Source organism: Adiantum capillus-veneris, chromosome 13, assembly GCF_014529385.1.
Source record: "Adiantum capillus-veneris isolate H3 chromosome 13, ASM1452938v2, whole genome shotgun sequence".
In the NCBI taxonomy this organism is placed as follows: Eukaryota; Viridiplantae; Streptophyta; class Polypodiopsida; order Polypodiales; family Pteridaceae; genus Adiantum; species Adiantum capillus-veneris.
This window is the reverse complement of record NC_140943.1, coordinates 147,090,504-147,113,037: the sequence shown is the minus strand read 5'-3', so window position 1 is coordinate 147,113,037 and position 22,534 is coordinate 147,090,504. Positions and strand designations below refer to the sequence as shown.

At 43.7% G+C, this 22,534-nt stretch overlaps 2 protein-coding genes across 2 annotated transcripts; one reads left to right on the top strand and one right to left on the bottom strand.

Moving 5' to 3' along the window:
* The first annotated feature begins 3,501 nt into the window (after positions 1 to 3,501).
* LOC147445042 (uncharacterized) lies at positions 3,502 to 7,335 on the top strand. Its single transcript, XM_086527519.1, has 7 exons — positions 3,502 to 4,770; positions 5,254 to 5,495; positions 5,624 to 5,746; positions 5,866 to 5,982; positions 6,147 to 6,335; positions 6,568 to 6,709; positions 6,805 to 7,335. The coding sequence occupies exons 1-7, from the start codon at positions 4,302 to 4,304 to the stop codon at positions 6,870 to 6,872; spliced, it is 1,350 nt and encodes a 449-aa protein (XP_086383645.1). The 5' UTR covers positions 3,502 to 4,301; the 3' UTR covers positions 6,873 to 7,335.
* On the bottom strand, positions 6,956 to 9,966 carry LOC147445041 (uncharacterized). The gene is made up of 3 exons (XM_086528166.1): positions 8,510 to 9,966; positions 8,311 to 8,412; positions 6,956 to 7,009 (listed from the first exon to the last, which is right to left on the bottom strand). The coding sequence occupies exons 1-3, from the start codon at positions 9,572 to 9,574 to the stop codon at positions 6,956 to 6,958; spliced, it is 1,221 nt and encodes a 406-aa protein (XP_086384292.1). The 5' UTR covers positions 9,575 to 9,966.
* Between the last annotated feature and the right edge of the window lie 12,568 nt (positions 9,967 to 22,534).

Below are 22,534 nucleotides of genomic sequence, written 5' to 3'. Positions count from 1 at the left end.
AGCTTAAGATGGTTGCACAACCAATTGAAAAGCGCACAACAATGCGGTGACGAAGTGACTGAGGAAGAGTGGGAGTACTCTCGGGGTTGCGTGACCAAGGTAAGTTTGCAATGTACGACTAGCTAGTGACTTTATTTCTAAACGTTTGAACGGCCACTCATAATCTTTGTTCGTTGTAGTATAAGTCATACACAGCAGCATGGTGTAAAGGTCGACATTTTAGGGTGGAACGGATCGACAAAAAGCGTTTTACTCAAGATTGTGGAATCATGGCAAAATTTGAACAGTCTAGTCGACGACGTTCCTCTGATGCAGATCCTGTGGTGGCGGAACTCACTTACTTCGGCACGCTACAAGAGATTTTGAGGATCGATTACAGAGGATTTTTTGTCGACTTGTTCGACGTGCAATGGTTCAAGATAATCATGGAGGGTCGCAACGCTACTGTGCGTAGAGGAGAGTCTGGTTTTCTTGAGGTGGATTCTACTAAGAAATGGAATGACCTAAGAGACACTTTCGTACTACCCGAGCATTGTGAACAAGTAAGTATGTAAATAGTTAACATTCCTCTTTTACAAGTTATGTGCTTGAAAGCTCTCATGTAAGTTATGTGGCTCTGGCAGGTAATATTTCATCCTACAAAGTGTACATCAAACTGGTGGTACGTCATAGAGGTAGCCCCTCGTAGTGCAAGGACGTATGAAGGCTACCATGTGCCAATCACAACGGCATCAATGGAGGAGATCAGAGAAGATGCTCAATCAGAAGCCGCTGCGGTGGTGCCAGACGAGCATCAAGATGCTACTACTCTATATGAGGTGCATGCAGAGGAGCTACAAAATGAAACAGAGGATATGTGTTTAAACGGAGAGCTCTATATAGATATAAGAAGTTATGCTGAGTTATGCGAGGATGAGAGAGAGATCTCTTAAAGCCACAAATATTGTATTTGAACAATTTTGCTCCGTGTTGTAAAAGCTCTGGCTCTCTAAGTACCTTCCATGGTGTATAACGCTCTTTTCTACTCGCGCTCACATCTTTTGATTGAAAATTTTGAGTTTTCGACTTGCCTCTTCTATCACTCAATTCATTGCGTCATTGTATTTATATGCGTCATTACGTCATTGTATTTAATGGTCTTTGCGTCATTGTCTACTCTATTCATTCAATATTAAGTTGAAATATTCGTGTGTTTAATGCAGGTATGGATGATGAGGAGTTTCTTTCTTCTTTGTCACCGCAGCAGAGACAGTGGTACGTGGAGCGTCATCGCTCTGGCGCATCATCGCGCGTTCCTACTCCATCCGAATCTCCCTCTCTTTAGAAGCATTCGGCGCGCTCCGAAGCTTCGGCGTCGACGAGACGAGCTTCACACTCGTCTAGACATCGGCGCTCTAGTGGTGGCGGTGGCGGTTGTTGTGGGGATTCCGCCGCCGATGCCTCCACACCGCCTCGTGTTCGACGAGGCTCTTTACCCTCCCCTTCTTTGCCCGCCCCCACACCAGCCACAGCATCGCCATCTATGCCAGGTTTTGCGCGGCTGACTGTTCCTAGCAGCTACACACCTCTACCTACTCCGCCAGGAGCCACCCCACTCGACACTCCTTGCTTCGGGGCCCAGACGCCGGTGGAGACACCTGACGTCCGTACCCCCATCGACACGCCGCTAGAGACCCCTGCCGGGACACCCAGGTTCACGCGTCACCGACCAGAGGGCTTGCCTTACTTCGTCGACTTCAGCGGCGGCATCATCATGGATGATGACGGCAAGAAGGTGATCTCGCGCATGCGTGGTCTTTGCTCTCAGCTGTTTAGACACTACATACTAAACAAATGGAGTGAAGTACTAAGTGATTTAAAAAACAGAGTCATCAGCATACTTCATGATGAGTTTCCCATTCCAACACGGGATCAGCGCTTCAATGAAGACGTGATGAAGATTCGAATGCGTGAATACTACAAACACAAGCGTTCCGAAGTGCAAAAAGCAATCAAGCATGGGTAGTGGAAGCAACAAAAGGATGCAGCCAGAGCGCGAGTAGAGGCAGGGAGTTCGCACCACTTGGGGAGCGGTGGATGGGCATCATTTGAAACTGATTTTGTAAGTGTTTTCGCATTGCTCTTTATGCTCGATAGTTTAGGGTTTATGAGTTTTTTAATTCTAACATAATGAAATCTTTGTATGTTTTAACAGTGGTCGATGACAGGACGTGATCCCACACCGTACGAGCGCGAGTACGCAGGCAGGAAGGGCTTAAACTCCCCGATGGACATTCTCAGTTCTCGCGACGGCATGGTTAGTATTAGGGTTTACTCTTTTCTATTTTTTGTATTGTTTTATAAATGTCGTTATATGTTTATACTTACTGAAAGCTGTCTTATTGTCTTTTTTTGCAGAATCCGACAGATACGCCGCTTGGACGCGATGAGACGTCTGACTAAACGATGTGAGTTTAGCCGTAGCTAGATAGCATTAGTTTAGGGTTTCTCATAGCTTATGTATCATGAGACGGATTTTATACGTCTTTTTGAACCATGTATATTATTACATTTTTTACCGCAGTTTATTTTGCCAATCAATTCTTTATGCCTATGATGTTGTACAATTGTCATTATTACATTTGCCAATCAATTCATTTTGCCTATGATGTGTACAATTGTCAATTTTATGCTTGTCAATTTTGCAAACAATGCGTCTTGTGGGTGACTATTTTGGGTTTATTATCTACCCTTGCACTTTTTTTAAAAAGTGAATCAAGTACAATATGGTTGATGGGTGGCAGGGCATTCAATGTCCTGTCACCAAATTTTTTTTCTTTCGGACGTCGCTATAACCGTCGCTATTTATGGCTCTGTAGTGTCGCTATGAGCGTCGCTATAGACTTCTGTTTAAACGTCGCTATAACCGTCGCTATGAACGTCTATATATAGCGATGTTCATAGCGACGCCTATAGCGACGGTTATAGGGACGCTATCGTAGCGACGCTATTAGCGACGTCGGGGGTTATAAAAACCCTGTGTATTTCCGTCGCTAATAGCGTCACAAGAGCACACAACCTCTTGTAGTGTTTGATAAAGCCACATCAAGGGAGACAAAACACCAAAATGCCCACCGAGTTGACAACGGTTACCACAAGACCATAGCATACATGCAACCACGCCCATCACTGTAGGGCAAGAATTAGGCCTCTCCACACGAGGCTCCACATCCCTGAACCAGAAGTCCCTCCATGCAGTAGTAGGAAAAAAAAAAACCTATGCCTGTCGATTCCAATCATAACTTGGCAGGCTGATTTGCCCCTGGTAGAAGCAGGGCCACCGCCAGGCCGCTGTGGCAAAAATAAATCCAGTCCTAGGAGGGCTTGGAGGCCCCATCGCGAGCCAGGGCAACCGGGAGCCCAAACCCTAGGACCCCTTATCCATAGTCCGAAGACCATGCTCGCCCTGAGATCTAAGCGTGCAGGTCCATTGCAACCTTTGAGACGGGCGGGGACAACCCCTGAATTGGTCGCCAATGAGGCCCCCTACTCGGTGCAGCCACGCGAGAGCAGTCATCCACCTCCCAGCACAAAGACTAATCCTCCCCTGCTCTCAGTGGTCATGGCAGGCCAAGAGTGACACCAACAACAATCCTACTCTTTCAACTACTCTTTTCTCTTCCTGCTCGGCTTAGACGGTTGCTTCTTGGACTACTTACTCCCATGAGAAGATAAGGGCGCATCCGCACAGGCGGGGGTGGAACTCCGCCTAGCGTCAGCAGTTTCATCCGTATGCAGTATGCGCAACATGCGTGGAATTGAGCACGCTTTCAAAGGGCGGGGATAGAAGCTAACTCTGCCGAAATCGGCAGAGTTGAGACTACTCGGCAGCGTTTGCTTATGCAAGCGGGCGGGGGTTCAACCCTGCCTGTGCAAATCTGCTGTAAGCGCCGTATGTATTTATAGCACTACAAAATCATTGATAGTTCTGTTGAGCTCCACCCCTGCCGTCGTCCCTTGTGCAGCGCCTTGGTCACGTGCATAGGCTTTGAATGTTCAGCCACAACGTTGCACTAGTTACCAGAGTTTTACTATTTAGAGCATTGACAGATCGATATGCTATCCCTACTAGTAACTACCAATTGCTTCCCGTGATATTAAAAAATCTCGTCGTCGAAGAGCCACCATCTAAATTAAATCCGTGAGTTCACGAGCCGCTTTATAGACCATCGGACTGCCAGTCTCTCTCCGTTGTTGTTCTCTTGCTTCTCTCTCTCTCTCTCTCTCTCTCTCTCTCTCTCTGCCTGCTAGAGCCAGCCGCCATGTCTGTGCCTTGGCAGCTCCTGTGTAATTTGAGATTTCGACACGGTACATTAACTGAAGCTCAACCTATTTTATTGTGGGCGCGGCCGTCTGTCCTCTTTTGCAAGCAACCTCGGCCCTTGATGACTCCCCACTTGCAGCACTTTCTTTTTCCTGTTTGCAAGAGCTCACGTTACATTTCTCATCTACAGCTTTCAGCCTTCAAAGGAGCAGGCGGTCCCACGTTCGCCACCAACACCCCTCAAACTGATGAGGACGGCAACGATACTGGCATTCAAGCGCTGGTGGAATTTGATGATGATGGTGGCGACCATGATACTCAACGTGCTACCAAATTCTCTCAAGTACAGTTGAAAGATCCTCTGCGCACTTCTCCGGTCTCGTCAGCAACTTCTACCTCCCTCGCCTGTCTATCAAGTGCGCGTGTGCGTGGCATTCTCCTTCTCAATCTCCTCACTTTTCTTTACGGTAAGTTCCTCTTTTGCCGCCAAGAGCCAAATAGTAATGAGAGAGAGAGAGGGGGGGTGTGCTCTATGTCGGCAACAAAGCTGAACAGCAGGAATTACTTATAATACGTTAATTCATTGTGGCTTATGTTATATCTGCTTTTCTTCCTCGACTTTTTAACCCGTATGTTATATTGTATGGAGATTTATTTGACCCCATTTCTAGTCTCTTGCTGGCCAGCCCAACGTCATATTGATCAGTCTTTGAAAGAAATTCATATTACATCCTTGACATGATGCCTCTATTGTAGGAGCACCATAATTTGTTACTCTCAGATAGATTCTTAGTAATGGCAGTGCAATTTCTCTTAATTTGTGCAGTGGGCCTTTTAATATTGTTAAGTCGCCTACAAGTTTGAGCATATATATTTGTGTTTGTATGTGGAAATGAAATGAACAGACAATACCATAATATTATTGCGCTCGTTCTCGTTAAAATATTCAGGAACCAACATACCCATAATTAAGGAAGCTGAGGCAGTTGCGAATCCATCGCTGTTCTTATGTGGGAGATTTGCTCTGGCAACCATGGTCCTGGCTCCCTTCATTGTTGGTGGAATTAAGGACTGTGAAGTAAGAAAGGCCAGTCTTGAACTGGGCTTGTGGATAAGCATGGGCTACTGGACCCAAAGTATCAGCCTTCTTTCCACTGATGCCGGAAGGGCCTCCTTTATCTCAGCTTTCACAGTAAGTCGTTCTAAGGGTAATCATTCCTTTTGCTGCAGGTATCATCTATTAGACATATTGTGCATCAGTGTCATGCGGGCCAAGACCTATTTAATTAAGCCATATAGCATGTGACCTGTCGATGGCAGGTAATTGTGGTTCCTCTTCTTGCGGGACTGTCAGGACGGGAAATCTCGAAAGCAACTTGGGCTTCTGCCATAATGGCTTTCACAGGGGTGGGGTTGCTGGAGACCAGTGGATCTCCTGCCACTGTAGGCCAATACTACTTTTGCTTGGTTAATCGAATTTTGCTCGACATGCTCATTTGGTTTTAAGTATGATAGTAGGTTAATATCAGAAACGGTTGGTGCTGTTGTTGGGGCTATTGAAGGTGGGAGATTTTTGGAGCCTCTCAAGTGCTGTCTTATTTGGTGTGCATATGCTTCGCACTGAGCATTACTCAAGAGCCATTTCCTCAAGAAAGTTATTACCAATGCTTGGGACGCAGGCAAGGTTGTTTTCTCCCACCAAAAGATGGCCATACATCCGCTTAATTGTTTCTCATTCTGCATGCATGTGGACTGTTTATTTGCCCAATTAGCAGCAAATTCAGGTCCAATGTGTAACTGGCTCAGCTAGTAAATACTGACATATTTTACTGTTGGATTGTAGCTACTTGTAATCACATTGTCCTCTCTCCTGTTCTCTTACATAGCCAGTCCAGCTGATTATTGGTTCAAAGGATTGAGCTTTTCCAGCCTTTCTAATATTGTTGATGTACAACCTGCTTTGGTGCACTTTCCCTGGTTACCTCTTATCTACACCGGGACAGTCTCAACGGCATTTTGCTTGTGGATAGAGGTAAGTTGTATTAATTATATAGATCATGCATACATCGATTTATGTAGGATGCCCTTCATCATTTTGCGTGATCATTTGAGCTTCAAATAAATAATCTCTCTCTCTCTCTCTCTCTCTCTCTCTCTCTCTGTGTGATCCACGTTATTATATATATTGGGCTTGTAAGAGTGTGTAAGGTAATAATTTATAAGATGGTTGAAAGCTGATCCCCATATAATTATGTGTCATGCAGCTTACGGCAATGCGAGATATTTCTGCTACGGACACTGCAGTGATCTACAGTTTAGAGCCGCTATGGGGAGCTGCGTTTGCATGGTGTTTTCTGGGGGAGAGATGGGGTCTAAAAGGCTGGTTGGGAGCTTTACTTATCTTCGGTATGCATTATATAGTCGCTGCTCATGTTTAATTAATTCTGCCCAGCTACTACTTTAATTACTTCTTCTAATCTAAAGTATTATAAATGGAACAGGCGGGAGTCTGGCTGTGCAGTTTTCACAGCTGCAGGAGAGCAAGGAAAGCTCAAGCAGGAATGACTAGTAGGACCGCTGAGTGAGATGATATGCTGTACTATTAAGGGGAGACGAAGCTAGGAGGAATATTAACGGGGGGCTCGCTCGCTCTTACAAACGGGCCGCTTCACAGCTCATTAAATGAACGCTTCTAGATGGCCAATCCTATACAATTTCTACAACTCACTCATTAGCACATATAGAAACATTCACAACATATCATGCCTTTTATTATCCCAACCTAAGTAGTCTGTATAGGTCTTCTCAAATCCTATCTGGACTCCACCCCTAGCTCGACATACATGGTGTGTTCTATGCACTTATCCGTGCATGTTGCCATGCATGCTCCTTGGTCTTGATGCTATAGGAATGATCTAACACATATCCCCAACGTGAGCTTTGTGCAACACCTCCTCCTCGGAAAACTTAAGACCTTGTAATCTTAGCATAGCCAAAAATTGGGCTTTCCAAGAGATTACATTTCTATTCAACACTCATGAAGACTTCATTCATCTTTCAAGGTACACAATGCTCAACAATATATATATATATATATATATATAGATATATATAGATATATATATATATATATAAACATGCTAAGTTTTAACAAATGCAATTCTTGATAGAGGATCATGCCTTTTATTATCCTAGCATGATTGGTATGTATCTAGTATGTATTTAGCTTTCTATTTTTCTTTTTATTTTCACTACAAGAGGTTGTGTGCTCTTGTGACGCTGTTAGCGACGGAAATACACTGGGTTTTTATAACCCTCGGCGTCGCTAAAATCGTCGCTACGAGCGTAGCTACGAGAGCGTCGCTATAGGCGTCACTATGAGCGTCGCTATATAGCGACGCATATAGCGACGCTTATAGCGACGTTTACACAGAAGACTATAGCGACGCTCATAGCGACGTTACAGAGCCATAAATAGCGACGCTTATAGCGACGGCCGAGAGAATTTTTTTTTGGTGGCACGACATTGAATGCCCTGCCACCCATCAACCATATTGTACTTGATTCACTTTTAAAAAAAAGTGCAAAGGTAGATAATAGACCCAAAATAGTCACCCACAAGACGCATTGTTTGCAAAATTGACAATTGTACACATCATAGGCAAAATGAATTGATTGGCAAATGTAATAATGACAATTGTACAACATCATAGGCATAAAGAATTGATTGGCAAAAGGAACTGCGGTGACAAATGTAATAATATACATGGTTCAAAAAGACGTATAAAATCCGTCTCATGATACATAAGCTATGAGAAACCCTAAACTAATGCTATCTAGCTACGGCTAAACTGACGTCATCTAGTCAGACGTCTCATCGCGTCCAAGCGGCGTATCTGTCGGATTCTGAAAAAAAAGACAATAAGACAGCTTTCAGTAAGTATAAACATATAACGACATTTATAAAACAATACAAAAAATAAAAAAGAGTAAACCCTAATACTAACCATGCCACCGCGAGAACTGAGAATGTCCATCAGGGCGTTTAAGCCCTTCCTGCCTGCGTACTCGCGCTCGTACGGTGTGGGATCACGTCCTGTCATCGACCACTGTCAAAACATACAAAGATTTCATTATGTTAGAACTAAAAAACTCATAAACCCTAAACTATCGAACATGCATAAAGAGCAATGTGAAAACACTTACAAAATCGGCCTCAAATGATGCCCATCCACCGCTCCCCAAGTGGTGCGAGCTCCCTGCCTCTACTCGCGCTCTGGCTACATCCTTTTGTTGCTTCCACTTGTCGGGATTCTCGCGCGCTGCTTTCTTCGCATTCTTCCAATCTTCTTTGGCTAGCCAATCTGGCCTGTTCCACCCATTCTTGATTGCTTTTTGCACTTCGGAACGCTTGTGTTTGCAGTATTCGCGCATTCGAATCTTCATCAGGTCTTCATTGAAGCGCTGATCCCGTGTTGGAACGGAAAACTCATCATGAAGTATGCTGATGACTCTGTTTTTTAAATCACTTGGTACTTCACTCGATTTGTTTAGTATGTAGTGTCTAAACAGCTGAGAGCAAAGACCACGCATGCGCGAGATCACCTTCTTGTCGTCATCATCCATGATGATGCCGCCGCTGATGTCGATGGAGTAAGGCAAGCCCTCTGGCCGGTGACGCATGAACCTGGGTGTCCCGGCAGGGGTCTCTAGCGGCGTGTCGATGGAGGTACGGACGTCAGGTGTCTCCACTGGCGTCTGGACCCCGAAGCAAGGAGTGTCGAGTGGGGTGGCTCCTGGCGGAGTAGGTAGAGGTGTGTAGCTTCTAGGAACAGTCAGCCGTGCAAAACCTGGCGTAGATGGCGATGCTGTGGCTGGTGTGGGGGCGGGCAAAGAAGGGGAGGGTAAAGAGCCTCGTCGAACACGAGGCGGTGTGGAGGCATCGGTGGCGGAATCCCCACAACAACCGCCATCGCCACCACTAGAGCGCCGGTGTCTAAACGAGTGTGAAGCTCGTCTCGTCGACGCCGAAGCTTCGGAGCGCGCCGAATGCTCCGAAAGAGAGGGAGATGCGGATGGAGTAGGAACGCGCGATGATGCGCCAGAGCGATGACGCTCCACGTACCACTGTCTCTGCTGCGGTGACAAAGAAGAAAGAAACTCCTCATCATCCATACCTGCATTAAACACACGAATATTTAATCTTAATATTGAATGAATAGAGTAGACAATGACGCAAAGACCATTAAATACAATGACGTAATGACGCATATAAATACAATGACGCAATGAATCGAGTGATAGAAGAGGCAAGTCGAAAACTCAGAATTTTCAATCAAAAGATGTGAGCGCGAGTAGAAAAGAGCGTTATACACCATGGAAGGTACTTAGAGAGCCAGAGCTTTTACAACACGGAGCAAAATTGTTCAAATATAATATTTGTGGCTTTAAGAGATCTCTCTCTCATCCTCGCATAACTCAGCATAACTTCCTATATCTATATAGAGCTCTCCGTTTAAACACATATCCTCTGTTTCATTTTGTAGCTCCTCTGCATGCACCCCATATAGAGTAGTAGCATCTTGATGCTCGTCTGGCACCACCGCAGCGGCTTCTGATTGAGCATCTTCTTTGATCTCCTCCATTGATGTCGTTGTGATTGGCACATGGTAGCCTTCATACGTCCTTGCACTACAAGGGGCTACCTCTATGACGTACCACCAGTTTGATGTAGACTTTGTAGGATGAAATATTACCTGCCAGAGCCACATAACTTACATGAGAGCTTTCAAGCACATAACTTGTAAAAGGGGGATGTTAACTATTTACATACTTACTTGTTCACAATGCTCGGGTAGTACGAAAGTGTCTCTTAGGTCAGTCCATTTCTTAGTAGAATCCACCTCAAGAAAACCAGACTCTCCTCTACGCACAGTAGCGTTGCGACCCTCCATGATTATCTTGAACCATTGCACGTCGAACAAGTCGACAAAAAATCCTCTGTAATCGATCCTCAAAGTCTCTTGCAGCGTGCCGAAGTAAGTGAGTTCCGCCACCATAGGATCTGCATCAGAGGAACGTCGTCGACTAGACTGTTCAAATTTTGCCATGATTCCACAATCTTGAGTAAAACGCTTTTTGTCGATTCGTTCCACCCTAAAATGTCGACCTTTACACCATGATGCTGTGTATGACTTATACTACAACGAACAAAGATTATGAGTGGCCGTTCAAACGTTTATAAATAAAGTCACTTGCTAGTCGTACATTACAAACTTACCTTGGTCGCGCAACCCCGAGAGTACTCCCACTCTTCCTCAGTCACTTCGTCACCGCATTGTTGTGCGCTTTTCAATTGGTTGTGCAACCATCTTAAGCTCATGAAGGTTGGTAGGCTCTCCAGAACCGTTGGATAGTGCATCGGTGGTCGTCTTCCCCATCTCCACTCGATTCGTGCCCTTTGTCGCTCTTGCTTTGCATCCTCATATTGTGAAATCCACTTTTGCGTCATCTTCTTCTCAACACCGAGATTGCACATGACAATCCCAAATATGCGCTCATCATCTATGGTTCGCCATAGCGTGTCCGTCTAGCCACTCTCCAATGTACACTAGGGACTCTGATACCAACCAACCTTCTGCCATGCTACCCTTCGGACGTGCCTTTTGACGCACATATCCCTTAAGCGTTTTCATGAAACGTTCTAAGAAGAACATCCATCTGGAATGAACTGTGAAAGCAACAAAAGGATGCAGCCACAGCGCGAGTAGAGGCAGGGAGCTCGCACCACTTGGGGAGCGGTGGATGGGCATCATTTGAGGCCGATTTTGTAAGTGTTTTCACATTGCTCTTTATGTTCGATAGTTTAGGGTTTATGAGTTTTTTAATTCTAACATAATAAAATCTTTGTATGTTTTGACAGTGGTCGATGACAGGACGTGATCCCACACCGTACGAGAGCGAGTACGCAGGCAGGAAGGGCTTAAACTCCCTGATGGACATTCTCAGTTCTCGTGGCGGCATGGTTAGTATTAGGGTTTACTCTTTTCTATTTTTTGTATTGTTTTATAAATGTCGTTATATGTTTATACTTACTGAAAGCTGTCTTATTGTCTTTTTTTGCAAAATTCGACAGATACGCCGCTTGGACGCGATGAGACGTCTGACTAGACGACGTCAGTTTAGCCGTAGCTAGATAGCATTAGTTTAGGGTTTCTCATAGCTTATGTATCATGAGACGGATTTTATACGTCTTTTTGAACCATGTATATTATTACATTTGTCACCGCAGTTCATTTTGCCAATCAATTCTTTATGCCTATGATGTTGTACAATTGTCATTATTACATTTGCCAATCAATTCATTTTGCCTATGATGTGTACAATTGTCAATTTTACGCTTGTCAATTTTGCAAACAATGCGTCTTGTGGGTGACTATTTTGGGTCTATTATCTACCCTTGCACTTTTTTTAAAAAGTGAATCAAGTACAATATGGTTGATGGGTGGCAGGGCATTCAATGCACTGTCACCAAAATTTTTTCTCTCGGGCGTCGCTATAACCGTCACTATTTATGGCTCTGTAGCGTCGCTATAGACTTCTGTTTAAACGTCGCTATAACCGTCGCTATAGACGTCACTATATGCGTCGCTATAGACGTCGCTATATGCGCCGCTATATAGCGACGCTCATAGCGACGCATATAGCGACGGCTATAGCGACGCATATAGCGACGGCTATAGAGATGCATATAGCGACGCTTTCGTAGCGACGCTATTAGCGACGGTTTTAGCGACGCCGGGGGTTATATAAACCCAGTGTATTTCCGTCGCTAACAGCGTCACAAGAGCACACAACCTCTTGTAGTGTGGAAGATCCCTCATAAGACACCTGGAAAAGGAAACACAAGCCCCAATGAGCCCCTTGTGCCTGTCTGCGTTGCACATGCACTAATAATTAGCAAAGCAACACATACCTGAGACATATATAGAGCACAGTGTCACCAAGCTCAATGTTGGGATTTACAAGCATACTTGTGTCTTGAGGGAATATGTCCAAATATGCCTCAGTATCTCCAAACAAGGAGACATCCACCACCATTTGGCCTGTGGCTTTTTCATAAAGAAGAGAGTTGGATGCTCTTAAAATTTCAGCTTGCTCTTTAAGGATAGCATCCTCTAATATCATGTCTTGCTCCCTCTCAACTTCCTTTCCTGCTTTGATATCCTGGGACTTTCTTGTCTCGTACTCATGTGTAACATCCTCAATGAAAACCCCATAATCTTTTTGCTACCTGGAAGGAGGGATGTTTAAAATTTGGAAGGCTCTAAGATCCTCACTAGGAATGAGCTCAAGAGCCTTATCAAACTTGTACATTAGCCTTGACACAAGCACAAAATATTTGCTCATAAATGTGACCCTGTGAGCAAATGCAGCTGCAATGTAGCTATCATTCATAAAGTCTATGAGAAAATCCTCAGCAGCTTCCTGAAGGCACATCACAGCTTGAGATTGCCACCTTACTGAGACAAAAGTTTTGATATTCATCATGCTTACAAGTCTATCAGATATCTCCTTGACAACTCTCATGAAAGAGAGCTTTGGAATCAATAGACAAGTAGACTTTTGTGCTTTTCTTATTTCTCTTAGGGATTTCACCTGATAATTCAATCTTTTTCTGGCATTGGACCTCTGACGAGGTAGTGGAGGGGGTGCTTTCTCTGCATCTTTCTCAGCATCATCTATTTATGGATCAGTTGGGGCTTGGTAGACCTTCCTTGCAGTTTGCTTAGTCCTCGCCATTTGGGTAAAAGAACACACCACACGACAGACGCGTCAGCCACAACCTTCAAAATGTTTCTATCGTGCCGTGTGTGAAGAGAAGGGTGACAACAACACGACGCGATAGAAGGGTGACCCAGGCTCTGGAATACATCCGTATCGCGTCGTATGTGAGCACCGGAACCTCCAAAGAAAATCTCACAAAAAACCCTGTACGACGCGATAGAGGGCGCACCCACACCCTAGAACATCACCGTATCACGTCGTTTGCGAGCTGTGAAAACTTTAAGTAAGCCGAGCAAGAATCCCCGCACGACGCGAACAGAGCCTCACCTGACCGTTGCAACACGCGCCTATCGCGTCGTATGGGAAGCCATGGGTTTTTAAAAAAACAAGACCTTCACAATGAGATAGAGGGCACACAAACACCTTAGAACATTGTATAGAGCGTCATATGCGAGTTGTGAAATCTTTTGTTAGCCGAGTAGAAACCTCCGTACGACGCGATGAGAGGCTCACCTAGACTTTGCAACTTGCGCCTATCGCGTCGTATGGGATGCTAAGAGTATGGGAAGCGGTAGAAGGTGCGCTCACATGCCCAACACATCCGGGTCGCTTCGTTTGAGAAGAAGCTTGGCTTTGCTTAGTGGATGGATGACTCGAAGTGCGGGTAGTTGAGGATGACATGACGTGAATGTCGAGTATGGGAGAAAGCACAAAATGAACACGTGACAAAGCTTTATATACATAAGACCGTCCGTACAACGACCGTTGTGCGCAGGCCACGTGGCACGTGTGCATGGTTGACACGTGTCACTAACGGTCATATTTCGGATCTTATATAAAGCTTGGTCTCGAATTTTAAGAATGTTGCACGTACACTTGTCGCATACGACGCGAGATATTATCCATTTTTGTGTACTAATCCTCTCGTCCCGCACGATCTCATTCATTGCAATTGCACATCAGTGGTCCCTCCCCTATCGCGTCTTTCGGGGCCCCTATCGCGTCTTTCGAGGTTCTTGTTTGCTTTGTTGTGGCTTTGTCTCGCACGACGCGTAGAGAAGCAGTTCTAAAGTCTGGGTCCAACGCGTATCGCGTGGTTTTCCGTTTTGGTGTGGCTTTGTCCCGCACGACGCGCAGGGAGGCACTTCCAAAGCCTGGGTCCAGCGCGTATTGCGTGGTTCGGGGTTGTTCGTTTTGCTGTGGCTTTGTCCCGCACAACGCGCAGGGAGCAAGTTCCAAAGCTTGGGTCCAACGTGTATCGCGTGGTTTGGGTTTGTCATTGGCACTAGTACATTTGCAAACGTTGGGCGTATTCCCGTACCTTGTACCTAGCTTCACTTGTCGACTTTTCCTCTACCATGATTGAAGGTCGGGAGGAGATTTTGGAGGAGAGTCCAAGTGAGAAACTATTGGTGGCTGTGATGGATGGTGGTGACATGGAGGTGTACACCAAAGCATATGAAGGCTTATTGTCATCTAACCGAATATACTACAAACTCAATCGAGAAGAGCAAAGTAACAAGGAGGTTTCAAAGATTTTCTAAGAAGATTTCCTTTGTTTGTCCACCTACCATTTCTTGTCAATTACATTTAAAACCTTGTAACCTTGTTCCAAAAGAAGTTGCTTTTCTTTTCTTTTTGCTCCTTAAAGTTGACATGCAAGGCAAAGCTGATGAAGTGAAAGATACAGATGAGGCAACAAATAAAATTTTTTCCACAGTTTTGCAGCTTGAGAAAAGTGAAATTCTAGAAGAGGAGGAAGTTGATGTTGCAGCTGAGGAGCAGGAGAGTGCAAATTTTGATGTTGCTCAATTTAGAGCTAGTACTGTCATTGATGAGCCAACAGATGAGGTAGAGGTATCTGAAGCTTCCCTTACTATTCCAAACCTTCCCTACTTCTTTATCAATGGGAAAGAGTATATCCCTCTCCATCATATCCAGTGTCTGCTTAATATGAGGGAGGACTACTGTATTGCAACCATTTCTGAAGCTTCTGAGGTGGCCAAAGATTTTATTGACACAGAAGAAGAGTCAAAAGAGGAGTTTTTGGCACTTGATCTTCATACATCCAATAAAGATTTTTTGCCTGCTCCTGATGCACTTGCTCTATGCATGAGAAGAGTGGAAGAGGAAAAACCTTCCCTCAAAGATGAGGATTTTGAGAAAAGGCTTGTTGAGCTTGGCATCCAATCTTTTGGCAGAGACTTTAAGCTGAAAAAAATTGGAAAGGAAGTTGACAAGAGAGAGATGACAGGATCATGCAATCTCCTTCAAGAAAAAGTCATTGCCGAAGATGAATTGCAAAAGGTGATCTCCCTACTGAAATCTTTCTTTTTTTTCAAGTTAGTTTTAATTACTCATTGTCTTGTTTTGAAGATTGAACTCCTTAACAAAGACAATTTTCTTGGGAGAGCTAAAGGCTCGAGAGGGAAAGCAATAGAGGGCTCTTCAAGAAGGGATGCCTCCTCTCTCATGCACTACATGCCTACATTGGATAGTGCCACCTTCTGTGCTTTCCACATGCAGTATTCTGAAGATCATGAGTTGCCAATGTTTGCACTGAAGATATTGTCATGGTTTTTAGGGTACACTCCCCTTCAAATCAATGTAAACAAGATCATGCTACTTGAGAGAGCAGCAACACTTCGAATGTTTGGATATGCTGCAGGATTCAATGCCTCAAGAGCAGGATACTTTCTTTGCTACTCTAGCTATGCAGCAGCAGCTGAGGAGACAAATGTCAACCTTCTTGGGGGCTATAAAAGAAGAAAGTTTTTGAGATATAGGGGTGATATGCCTAGAGATAAAATAAAAATAAAAAACTGATGTAAATTTGACAATTTTTTGCACCAAAATATCTTTTTTGAATTTGGATCTCTTTAGAAAGATTCAGTACAAAGTTTCAAAGTGAAGCATTAATCTCAGATCTGTGGTTGAGCAGCATGGTTGTTTGATTTCATCCGCTGTAATTGCCTCCTATAGAACCAATTGAATAATTCCTTTAGTGCATTGCTCCTTCTTTGTCCACCTCCCTTTCTCGTACATTTGAAAAAAGAAGACCTCGCTTGATAGTGAGATTTTTCCATTCCCTGAGTATTCCATGTTCCAAGGGGTCCTTGTTTTGCAAAATATGGTCCATGCAGGTACAAAATATGCTAAAAAAATAAAATAAAATAGTTGAACTCAATAGGATGCAATGTAAAATACTATCCAGACTTTAGAAAGTAATTGAATACTCACCAAGTAATATGTGATGTCTTTTGCTCCCCAAGCATCTGTAATAGCAGTTATTAAAAGCTTTATTGTCTTTTGAAAGTCATCTGCATAAGTAGCAGAGCTAACTTGTTGTCTCAAAACTTTCAAAAAATTGTCGAGCTTCTTCCACACTTCCATGCGTTTGTTGGCTACATCTGGTCTACTTTTGACATTGGTTGTTATAACATAAAGATCCTTCCAGCAGTTCCACATAGCATCAACTTGTTTGTTGTCATGGTTACTCAAAAATCTTCTGGCTTTTGCTCCACCCATTGAAACATCTTGCAAAACATCACCGGTTCCTTTTGAAAGAGTGGGATCGTTTTTTAGATGCACTTGACCACCATGAAAACCCATTTGAGAGAGCAAAGCCTCGCATTTTTCTATACACTGGTCTGCAAGTTTAGTTGGCTTAATAGAATATGCATAGTCAAGATGGAGTCGAAGCAATTTGTCCAAGATTCTAATCTCTGCATGCATTGTGCATATATGTACATTTTTTAAATCTATTGTTAGAATTGGATCCCAAATCATAGAAGACGATGGGTAGTCGATGACATTAACACTATTCCTCGATGGTGCTTTTCCAACCTCGTGTCTGCAAGCCATCCTTTTGTTCCAGTGCTTGCCATGCAATATAGACATGGATACTTGGTATTGGCACCTCCATATACACGAAACATGCACTTTAATTCTTTTAGGTCGGCACTCAAGTGCCATTCTACAAAAAAGTCACCCATGCCATCTACACAGAGTTTTTCACCTGCATTTTGGTCTTGTATAACAGAAGGGATATCGGTTTGCAAAAACAGCCATTTCAATGTATCGTGATTTTCTACTGGTATTTGAGCTGCTTCGATCCACCAAAGTTCCATTTCTGATTGAGTTTTGTGGTATGGGGAATCAAGCTTACCCTGGCTATAGTCCAATGCTCTATTCATAAGGGATATGGATACTCTTTCCTTTTTTTGACATTTTTGAATTTGAGCTTCATCCAATTTCAGAACAAATATAAGTTTTCCTTCACAATCTACTTCTTGCATATTATAGTATCTCACCATAGCAGATTGAACATTTTTTATACTCATCCAAATGTTATTAAAAACATTATACTCAAAAGAAGATTTTTTTTCTGTTTTTCATATGGCATCGTTCCTTCTATATGATAGTACTCTCCAAAATGTTCGGGTATTTCTTCGTTTAATAGAGTCCTAACTTTCCCAACATTATGAGGCCTAGGCAACCCAAAAACTTTAATCTTGTAATACTTTAAAACCTAAAACCAGGTTTTAGAGATGGCCCTGTAACCCCTTCTACTCACCCCCACTGTGTCACAAAATTCTTGCATTTGAGAAGGTTTGACCAGTAAACCCATATCTTTCAGTAAACTTTGAAATACTATTTTTTTCTGAGTTTGATTTTCAGGAAGTTTCAAAAGTTTAAGAATATCACTTTTGTTCATTACCTCATTCAAAAATATCACCCTTTCTTGACCATTGGACATATCAAATCCTAAAAGACTAGTCACATGTTCTCTAGTAATCTTTAATCTTTTTTTTCTTTGTCCAGAACCTTCTGTTAAGTTTACTACATCTCTCATTCATTTTACTCGTGCTCTTAATCCTATTGGAGTTTCTTTTAAAGTCCGAAGTTGGTGATTTTCTTGTTTTAGAGATGCTATTTGGTTTTCAAGTTCTAAAATTCTTGTTGCATTTGAAGACAAAATAGTTTTGAGATATTGAATGTAATGTGTATGATCAATGTGTGAATGAGATAACCTAGAACTATATCCTAGTAATCCATCAACCCCATCACCAACAAATCTCATCAAATCATGAGGTGTGTGAAAAGATGGATACTTTCCAGTGCTAGGATCCGGTGGATACAAGCTCCCATCTGTCCATATATCAATGTGTTTCTTTCCCTTGTTGCGAAGTTGTTGTGCTTCATTTGCAGTTGTAACTGGTCTTTGATAGACACTCCGCGTAGTAGCATATTCCTCGCTTAGCTTAATGTTCAACTGAAACTTGCGGTTATCACTAATGAAAGATGTATTAGTCATTGTAAGTAATGAAGGAGCAGAAAGTATAATGGAAATAACGTAGCAGCAGAACAAGGTGCATTAGAGAAGAAGAGATAAAGCTCGCGAAAGGTGAGAGAAAAAAGAGAGATTCAAAAGTGGAAACAACTATTTGCCGCAAGTAAATGAAAACAAATTTCGAGGTGAGCCACAAAGGAATGTGAAGAAAACGATATCTTTTTGAATATTTAGAGATATGTACCTAGATACGCTTTAGATTGCGTACATATGCTTTAAATGACCAAAACGGAAAAATTTGGAGCCGTTTTGACCACAAACGGCTCTGCTAATTAGTAATTTAACCAATTCCTTACACAGCCCTTTTTGAGTCGTTTTTGGCCCTAATGGTTGATAGACAATCCACTGTCACGAGCAAATGTATAGAAAGCATCTAAATCACGTTGCATCCCCTCTGAAAAGTAAAAAATCAACACAATATCATCAGCATATAGTAACAACAGAATCCACGTCCCTGCTAGCTGAGACCCTCTATCTCCCTGACGCTCTACATAGTATGAAAACTCATCCACATAAATCTCAAAGAGTCGGAGATAGGGGGACATCCCTGCTTCCCTCCAATATTGGAGTGGACCATGTCATACATTCCAATTTCCCTCAGTAGTGCGTACCCGCCCCATCATTGTCCTGTATAAAGCCATAATACCCCATATCAGCTCTATAGGCACATCCATAACCTGTAGTCTGCGTATAAGTCTGGATCTCGAAACTGTGTCAAAAGATTTGCGAAAATCCACAAAGCTACAGTAGATCCTCTTGCCATGGTGTCTACCATCCTCAATAATAGCTCCGAGTGTTAGAATTTGGTCAAGAGTGGAGAAACCTCTCCTGAATCTTGCTTGCCTTGGTGCTCGTATTCCCTCTCGCTCTGCCCATCTACTCAGCTCCTGCTCAAGAACGGATGCATACAGCCTAGCCAATGTGTGACCAACCATGATGGTGCGATAATTCCTGGGAATCATGGGATCTCTTGACTTGAAGATAGGCACAATCATAGACATATTCCAAGTCTCAGGAAAGCCTTCATACATGGCTCGATTTAACATCATAGCAAGAAGCTCTGCAAGCATATCTCTGGCATGGATGAAGTTCTCTGCTACCAGACCCTCATGATCATGTGCTCTCCTTGTCTTCATCCTGTCAATGGCTTTCCTTACCGTCTCGGCAGTAAAGAAAGTACATGTCTCCGGGCATCTCTCTAGTGGCTCCGACAAAGGTGGTTCCCTTGATGCTGTGTAGAGATATGTGGCATATTCTCCCCATGTCTTTGTGGAGGTGATCGCTGGTGGTGGTGAATGCTCGTGGAATATCCTCCATGGAGTCTTGACATCATAAATAGATGATATAGATCCCGCTCTAGCTGAGATAGATAAGCACTTTTCTTTCGTCGCACTAGGTGGCGAAAGATAATCCGTGATTGTCTATAGTGTGGTAATACCCATGAGCACTTCCCTTTGTAATTTGATCCTCGTCTCTTTACACTCCTCATCATACCAACTCTTCTGGCGAATGCTCCCATATTGTCTCCATGCAGGCTGGCTGTGGGGATATGCCTCTGATGCTGCATCATGGAGCGTCTCTCTATCAATGTCTGAGTAAGTTCATCTAGTGGCTGTCCCGGCTCCCATAATCCACTGTACTAGCACCATGTCAATGTGGAAAGTTGTAAAACCTCCAGCTCTCATAAATCTTTGTAGGCCATTCAAAATGGCCAGTCTATGTGCAGTTCCAAAATCTACCAAGTATTTGCCATACTCATTGTACTCCTCATCTTGTGATAGTCTAGATAGGCCCATCTTTGTAACGTCTAGCTCCCTAAGCACCTCCTCGGAAGTATCATAAAATATTGTCTGGTGATGGGCCTAGCATTGAAGTCCCCTAGTATGATGATGCCACCATCCTTGGAAAACTCCCATATGTCATTATCCAAAATAGCAAAGGGGGACTGTCCTCTAGGTGATGCATATACTGACGTATTAGGAAGAAAGTAACAAATAGCAATGTAGAGGTATCTGCCTGTCTCTGCCTTTAGCCTCACCCACATGTACCTTGCATGCTCATCCTTGCATGCTATATATATCAATGGTTGCAACTCCTCCCTAAATAAAACTACCACTCCCCCTGAGCCCCATCCTCAATGCTCCGGTCTGGTCTCCTATCTGCAGGTTGTCTCCCATCTATATCCGTTCACCTGTGGCATGGATTTCCCAGGAGCTTGATGCGTCTCAGAATAGAAAATGATGTCTCTCCTAGTGAAACTATCCTCAAAGGCACCTACATCAAGATGGAGTGACCCATTAAAATTCCAGGTTGCCATCTTTAGTGTGGTCCCATAGGTCTCACAATGTCATGCAAGGTGTCGCTCCAATATCACCACCCTTCCATCCCTATAAAAAGAAATCTTCCCTTTCTCCCTTGCTGCTCTAATGTCAGGCATTACCTCTTGCATATGAGCAATCTGCGAGAGGGTGAGGTCATCTCCAAGAAAGATTCCTACCTTCTTTAAAGTTGGTCTCTTATCCAAGAACTCCTTCTTCACTTCCATGGAGGGGAAACGGAGGATGAGTGCCCTTTCTTCGAGGTTTCCCCGTTGCTACCACTTTTCTTATTGCCCACTCTCCAAGACGTTGTACACATATGCTTGTTAACCCCCACCAGCGTCATGAGTTCTTTCACCTCTTCATCCACATTATCTTGGTCTCTGTTTGGCGGATACGCTGCAACGGACGTCAGCACAGCGAGAACTCACCTAACAAGAATTGTCAATTAAGGACGAAGCTCGACCCGCAGGCGCGTGGAAGCAAGCATAGGGTGTCAACCTACACTCAACCGACTCTCGACTACTTCCTACAAAGGTCTCTACCCAATGTCTAAGCTACAGCCTTCAGGAGTGCATAAGAGGAGATTTCCTACAACGCTTCCAAGAGCCAAATACCCATCAAACGTTCTGAAAACGCCACAGAACTTGAAGGCGGCCCTACTAACACCAATAGGTTGCTCTCCCTAAGGTCCATGAACCAAAATCCCAACCCTAAACACCTGGTGCAAAATCACGTAGGATGTCTGGTCAAAACTTGTAGGTCGGCATTTTCAAAAACTAAAGTGCCTAATGTGTAGCTCTACTCGATGCGAACGCGTGGATATGCTGAAATGCAAAAACGAATAACGTATGCTCACCGAATCACCAGATATAGCTCGTGGGTCGAGTTCACAAAACCAGACCGTACACTCGCAATGTAGGTATTAGCGTGTAGCTCTCGTCGGGGCAACACACTGCACTTCTCCGCACTCGATTCCAACACCGGTGCGCGCGTAGCGTCAAGATGAAACTCTCACTCTCTCTCGTACACAGTACGCTCACTCACAGACATAACTTTTTAAAATGACAAAGGTTTTTTCTCATTAAGGTCAAAAGTGGTATAAATACCTTACAATCTCAAACCCTAATGTTCCAATTCAACCATCTACTCAATCTAAATGTCAAAAATGGGATACAATCTGGAAGCTTCTGCAGGCCCCACTATTTACAAAGGTGAAATGTCGGTTTTTATCAATTAAAGAATAATTACAAAAAATAATATTCCACCGAGCAATCATTCTCCGTAGGGTGTGTCCAGCTGTTAACACTCCCCCCCTCCTAATTCATGTCGTCCCTGACATGGTAGTTGAGCTGCTTCTTTAATGTAAGCTTTCACGCATCTTTAGAAGGGACTCATATCGCGGATGTTGAGCCAGTAGCGTCGGGCCAAATATATCTGTGTTGATGGTGAAGAAGCCGGTGTAGAAGGCTTCTTCAAAGGCCTGGAGGTGATAAGAAGGCAAAAATATAATCGTCTGATATAGTGCATGGATCACCTCGTGAGAAGGCTGAGCAGATAGATCGTATGCACATCTGTATGTATCTTGAAAGAAAAAGATACTGTCTGTCGCCTGGTTTGGTTTGAAGGTTTCAAAGACTGCCAGAAGGGTTTCACATATTTTTCTCATCATGATGCAAGATAGGTCAGGCGAGCCAGTGAACAATTTGATGGCGCCCGTTAGGGTTTTCACCATGTATTGCTCACTCATTCTCTCGCTTGTCTTCAAGCCTG